The sequence below is a fragment of the Mus pahari genome, chromosome 1 (assembly GCF_900095145.1).
Source record: "Mus pahari chromosome 1, PAHARI_EIJ_v1.1, whole genome shotgun sequence".
NCBI lineage: Eukaryota > Metazoa > Chordata > Mammalia > Rodentia > Muridae > Mus > Mus pahari.
The window spans coordinates 84018582-84025509 of record NC_034590.1 but is presented as its reverse complement, the minus strand read 5'-3'; the positions used below and the strand labels follow the sequence as shown (position 1 = coordinate 84025509).

Here is a 6928-nt window from a genome sequence, read left to right as displayed (position 1 = left end):
TTTTTTTTTTTTTTTTTTTTTTTTAGGATCGAGCTTTGGATTATTTAAGTACATGTATTGATCAAGTTCAGACATTTGGAGACATTCTACAGTTGGTTATTGTTGAACTAATTTATAAGGTAAGAATGATTATTTATACAAAAAACCCAGGATAGCTAAACCAATCCTATACAATAAAAGAACTTCTGAAGGTATCACCATCCCTAATTTCAAGCTGTATTTCAGAGCTGTAGTAATAAATACCAAGTGGTTTTGCATATAGACATGTTGATCAGTGAATCAAAGACCCAGTACAACAATCCACATACCTATGAATACCTGGTTTTTGATAAAGAAACCAGAAATATACAATGAAAAAAAGAAAGGATCTTCAAGAAATGGTGCTGCTCTAACTGGATGTCTGCAAATAGATCCATCCATATCTTTCACCCTGCACAAAACTCAGGTCCTTGTGTATCAAAGACCTCAACACAAAACCTCATATACAGATCCTGATAGAAGAGAAAGTGGAGAATAGTCTTAAATGCATTGGCACAAGAGACAGCTTCCTAAACAGAACACTAATAGTTCAGGCACAAAGGTCAGCAATTAATAAATGGGACTTCATAAAACTGAAAAGTTTCTGTAAGGCAAAGGACTATCAAAAACTTCACCAATTCCATATCTGACAGAGGACTAATACCTAAAATATATAAAGAACTCAAGTAGACATAAACCAAATAATCCAATTAAAAGGGGATGGGAGTACAAATCTAAACAGAATTCTCAACAGAGGAATCTCAAATGGCCGAGAAGTACTTAAAGAAATGTTCAACACCTGTAGCTAGGGAAATGCAAATCAAAGCAACTCTAAGATTCTATCTTACACCTGTCAAAATGACTAAGATCAAAAATAAAAGCTTATGCTGGGAGGATGTGGAGCAAGGAAACATCCTCCACTGCTAGTGGGACTGTAAACTTGTACAGCCACTTTAGAAATCAGTATGGCAGTTTCTCAGAAAATTGGAAATTGTTCTACCTCAAGACCCAGCTATATCACACTCCTGGGCATATACCCAAAGATTACTCCATTCTACCACAAGGACACTTACCCGACTATGTTCATAGCAGCCTTTTTCATAATAGCCAAAAACTGGAAACAACCAACATGTCCTTTAACTAAAAAACAAAAAGAACATAATTCAGTGAACTATTACTTGGCTGTTAGAAACCATTACACTGTGCTAGAGAAATGGTTCAGTGGTTAGGAGTAGTGACTGTTCTTCCAAAGGTCCTGAGTTAAAGTCCCAGCAGCCACAACCATCTGTAATGGGCTCCAATATCTGGTGTGTCTGAAGACAACTACAATATACTCATATAAATCTTAAAAAAAAAAAAAAAAAGGAAAAAATTATATCATGAAATTTCCAGGCAAATGGATGAAACTAGGAAAAAAAAAAATCATCCTGAGTGAGGTTACCCAGACCCAAAAAAGACGAACATGGTGTGTACTCATAAGTGGACTCCGCATAGTGGGAATGGGGCCTCTTTCTGGGACCCTTTCCCTCCTACTGGGTTTTGTTATCCAGCCTTGATGTATGTGATGTATGTGCTTGATCTTATTGTAGCTTGTTATACCATGTTTGTTTGATGTCCGTGAAAGGCATGCTGTTTTCTAAGGGGAGGTGGAGGAAAGTGGATCTGGGGGAGAGGGGAAGTGGGAGGGGGAGTATGGGGAAGGGAGGGAGGGAAAGTACAGTCGGGATGTAACCTGAGAGAAGAATGAAAATTTCTTAAAATTAATGGTAATTATGATATGTAAATCAGCAATTTAAGACAAAAGTAAATAGTCTTATTCTGGAATATTCTTCAATTTCTGTGATAATTTTTTGTTTGTTTTTGTTTTTTGTTTTTTGTTTATTGTGAGCTGGTGGCTTCAGGAGAACTTTTGACGGTCACTTGTCTCCTTCCACTGTGTGGGTCCCAGGGATAGATAGAACTCAGATTATCAGGTTTAGTGGCAACTAACCCCAATAATATTTTTTTAATAATAGAGATATTACTAAATATCTTAATTTAGGCCTTTTTGTTTGTTTGTTTTGTTTTTTTGTTTTTTCCAGACAGGGTTTCTCAGTGTAGCCCTGGTTGTCCTGGAGCTCGCTCTGTAGACCAGTCTGGCCTCGAACTCACAGATCACCTGCCTCTGCCTCCCAAGTGCTAGGATTAAAGGCGTGCACCATCACTGTCTAGCAATTTAGGCCTTCTTAAACCCTTTTTTTCTTTAATACCTTTATTATGTTTTCTTTTTTGTCAGTATATCTCAAATGAATAATTGTGTACTGACCAATCATTAAGTGGATTATGAATACGGCTTTATAATAAAATGCAAATTTTATTATATATCAAACTGTTTTGAAAAACTAAAAATTAATAAACTTTATAAATGTTTAATTTTTAAAGAGTGATTAGATGGGGCCAGTAAGGTGGGTCAGTGGGCAAAGGTGCTTGGGGCATAAGGCTGGTATCCTGAGTGTCATCCCCAGAACCCACATAGTGGTGGAAGAAGAAAGCTAAGATACCAGACAACCACCACACATGTGTGTACAACCCTTTGCTCCCCCCATGTCATAGACACAGATATACTATAATTTAAAAGTGAAGCAAGATGGAAATACCTCATTGTGCTTCAGAAACATCTCTGCGTGTTGCAGTTTAAGGCTTGTGGAAGCCGTCTGATAAACAGATCTGTCAGCACTACTTTTCTAGTGATATTGTCAGTGTTTTACAACAATATTGGCTAGCAAATAACCCCTGAGTGGCTTCTGAGTTAAGTGGAAGAAAAGAGACATACCTCTTTCACTATAAATCAAGTACTATAAAAAATTAAACATTAAGCTTTTTGCAATGGTTTGGATACAGTTTGAGTATGTCCTCAAAGGTCTTGGTACACTGTCCTCAAAAGATAAGTGATCTCCTTAAAATCCTAAGGTAATTCTCAGAGGACACTGGGGCCTGAGCTCACTAGTAGAGAACACTGTCTGGTACACACAGGCTCTGAGTTTGTCCTTGGTACTGTTAAAGCTGGGGAGGGTCAGCACTTTATTGCCAGCACTTCTGCTGTGTGGTTTTGTGGAGTTTAGAGAGCAGGGTCTTAGCTATGCAACTCAGAAGAGCCTGGAACCCCTGGACTCAGCTCTCCTCCTCCATTGACTACACTTTAGTTTGCAGTATCTTTTGAAAGTGCTCACTGTCACCATGTTCTGATAAAACAAACTGTAAATATTATCCAGAGTGTTCTCATAGTCACAATCTCTTCCCTGTACTGTGAAGAGAACTTGAACTTGCTTTTTAATTTTGCAGTGTGCATGCACATGTCATGACATGACCATGGTGGTTAGAGAACTTTGTGGAGTAGATGGCTTTACTTTTGTATGGGTTCCAGGGCGCAAACTCATGTTGCTAGCTCACTCTTCTTGAGCCATCTAACCAGTTCCTGTGACCATTACTTGAAAAACATTTCTTTCTGAAACTATCTGTGTTTGTTATATTTCACTCAGTATTGGTTGACATTTTTTTTATTCTTTGAAATACTATTCTTAGCTTTTATATTGTAGTTTACTTATTATTTATTGAGGCAATGTCTTATTATGTATGTGACCCTAGTTGGTCTGGAACTTGACAGAGATCTGCCTGCTTCTTCCTGAAGGCTGAGATTAAAGGTAAGAGTCACTGTGCATTAAAACATTTCATCTGGTGATGGCAGCACAGACCTTTGATCCCAGCACTCAGGAGACAGAGGCAGGTGGATCTCTGTGAGTTTGAGGCTAGCCTGGTCTACAAAGTGAGTTCCAGGACAAAAATAAATAAATAAATAAAAAATTTTTTAAAAATCATCTGAAAGTAATTATAAAGGCGGGGAATGTGGCCTTTTATGTGTGTATAATGTCCTTGAAATCAGCTGAAGACTAAATGTTCTCTTTTCCAGGTCTGTCATGCTAATCCATCAGAAAGGGCCCGTTTCATTCGCTGTATCTATAACTTACTGCAGTCATCTAGTCCTGCCGTAAAATACGAAGCTGCTGGGACACTGGTAACACTGTCAAGTGCACCAACTGCAATAAAGGTACTTTGATGACAGTATGATAGACATCCTGTCTTATCCCTCATGGTTTAGTGACATTGAAGTTATTTATATGGTTACTTGCTATACTTAACACAGTCCAACATTTGACATCATTAACAGGACATCTATAAAGTCCCCACTTGAGAACCACACAACTGAGTTAGAGGTGGGGGAAATATCAATACCCTCAACTTGGGTGTGGGTGTGAGGATGTGTGCCCCTACCCACCCACACTCACACAAAGCTTTAAGTAAGTACAATTTTGTGCTGGCAGCATTCATATCTACCCTTGGCCACCAAGCTACAGGCTAGGCATGTGGTAGAGAGGACTACAGATTCTATAAGATGATTTACCTTCTTAAATAATTCAGCCTTTTCTTTCTGCTTTCACACACTTAAAACATTTTACCGATGTTTTAAGATCTCTCTTCATAATTATGTTAAAAACTGGATCTATAATGACTTCTAAATAATTTCTTGAGCCGGGTAGTGGTGTAGCACAACTTTAATCCCAGCACTCGGGAGACAGAGGCAGGCAGATTTCTGAGTTTGAGGCCAGCCTGGTCTACAGAGTGAGTTTCAGGACAGCCAGGGCTAAACAGAAAAACCCTGTCTCGAAAAAACAAAACAAAACAAAATTTCTTTGGGGGATCTTCAATAATAGATCATTGCATTTCTTTTATTTTGTTTAGTCCATCAAGACTTTGTCAAATATACTAATATGTTCAGAGAACAATTATTCTAGAAAGCCAGCTGGCATAAATTGTTGAATATACTGTTTTACCTGTTAATACTAAAACACTTTATTTAGAAATAATTTTAAACATAAGGGGAAGTCACAGAAATAGGACAGAGTTCTGTTACATTCCTCTTCTAGCGTCCTGTAATGTTCATACCTTGTGTAATTATCATATACTTGTCAAAACTAAATTAACATTGAAATAGTATTATCAAATAAACTAGATTTTGTTCAAATTTCTCTTTGGGTTTTCAGTTAATGCCCTTTTCTGTTTCGTGATCCACTCTAGGATCCACAGTTTACTTTGCTATCTGTCTTAGTCTCCTCTAATCTTTTTGTTTTGTTTTGTTTTTCGAGACAGGGTTTCTCTGTATAGCCCTGGCTGTTCTGGAACTCACTCTGTAGACCAGGCTGGCCTCGAACTCAGAAATCCGCCTGCCTCTGCCTCCCGAGTGCTGGGATTAAAGGCGTGCACCACCACGCCCGGCTTCCTCTAATCTTTAAATGTTATTTTCATGCCTTCATGAAGAATATGAGTTTGTTTATAGGAGATTCTGGAACATGAGTTTGTCTCATATTTCCTCATAATCACTGAGATTAGGCATTTGGGGAATAGCACAAAACCAGTCTTCTGTTGTCACATGTCCTCAGTACATGATAGCTGTACACCTTCTTCATGAACAGTTAGGTCAAGACTGTCTCCCTGATTTGTTTACTGTCCTGATTTTTTTTTTTATTATATTCAGAATATATTTGAGGTACTTTGAGACTGTAGATTTCTTGTCACTCCTCAGATTTGTTTCCACTAATTTTGGCACTGATAAATGGATTTTTCTCAGCAATAGTTATTACTAGATATTCTAAGGGTAACTTTATAGTACCTCATTGTACAGTTACTGTGTCATTCTTACATAAGAAAGCACTGATTTTTACTTTCCTACACTTTTTTATTTATATCAATATGAATATTTAGTCTATGTATCATAATCCACTGTTAAAATTATTTTGTTCAGATTGTTACAGCTTTGAGTACTGAGAACTTTTCTAGACAGGCTACTTTTTCGTTTGATTTTCAAACTTGATCATTCCACAAACCATTATACGTTTAAAAATCTTATGTAAAAACAATAACAGAGCACTAGGGATGTAGCTCATTTGCTAAAGCACTTAATTGGGATGTGCAAGGGTTTCCATTCACCAGCACTACCTCCTAAAAAGTTTAAATAGATGCTAAAATATTTCATAACAGATTATCTTTACATTCTTGCTTTTCACTATAATAAATATATAAAGATGAATTAAACTTTATCCCTCATGTGAAATGTGTTTAATAGCCATACTCAGATTCTCTGCCCTCTTCTGTTCTGTTTCCTTAGTTTCAGTTCATAAGTATTTGCATCTGTGGCAGCTCCTTTCCATCCTTGACTTTGTAATCCTTCCCATGCCTTGTAGTCTAGAGTAACACTGAGACTTGTTACAATTAGGGGCCAGACATACCATATCTCTAAATGAAATGCATAAATACTAGGACAGAGGCAAATGAGTTTATTTTGGCTTCTTCGTGGCCTGGCAGGGAGAACCAGTTCTTATTTTCACAATAGTTGTTTTCCCAGAATGCATTTCTTTTCTTTTCTTTTTTCTTTTTTTAATAGGCTGCTGCTCAGTGTTACATTGATTTAATTATTAAGGAGAGCGATAACAATGTAAAGCTCATCGTCCTGGACCGCTTGGTAGAATTAAAAGAGCATCCTGCTCATGAACGAGTCCTGCAGGTAAGTTCTGTTGTCCTTTACGTTTAGATCATCCTCAAGCCTTGCCACTATAGGGAACTTAATGTGGAACCTAAAGCTTGACAGTGTAAATTTTAGGCAACTGAGGCGTAACTCTTTATGTATATGAGTACACTGTAGCTGTCTCAGACATACCAGAAGAGGGCATCAGATCTCATTACCAATGGCAGTAAGCCACCATGTCATTGCAGGGATTTGAACTCAGAACCTTCCGAAGAACAGTCAGTGCCGCTGAGCCATCTCTCCAGCTTCCCCACCCCCACCAGAGGTGTAACTCTTTTTTTTTTTTTTTTTTTT

General features: G+C 37.6%; 1 protein-coding gene across 2 annotated transcripts in view; it reads left to right on the top strand.

Moving 5' to 3' along the window:
* The window catches only part of Copb1 (coatomer protein complex subunit beta 1), a 37600-nt gene that overhangs the window by 10241 nt on the left and 20431 nt on the right, over window positions 1–6928 (top strand). For both annotated transcript variants that reach the window (XM_021193619.1, XM_029538991.1), the window contains exons 6-8: window positions 27–119; window positions 3965–4102; window positions 6494–6613. In XM_021193619.1, the coding sequence (XP_021049278.1) occupies window positions 27–119; window positions 3965–4102; window positions 6494–6613 (351 nt within the window). The remainder of the gene's footprint in view (window positions 1–26; window positions 120–3964; window positions 4103–6493; window positions 6614–6928) is intronic.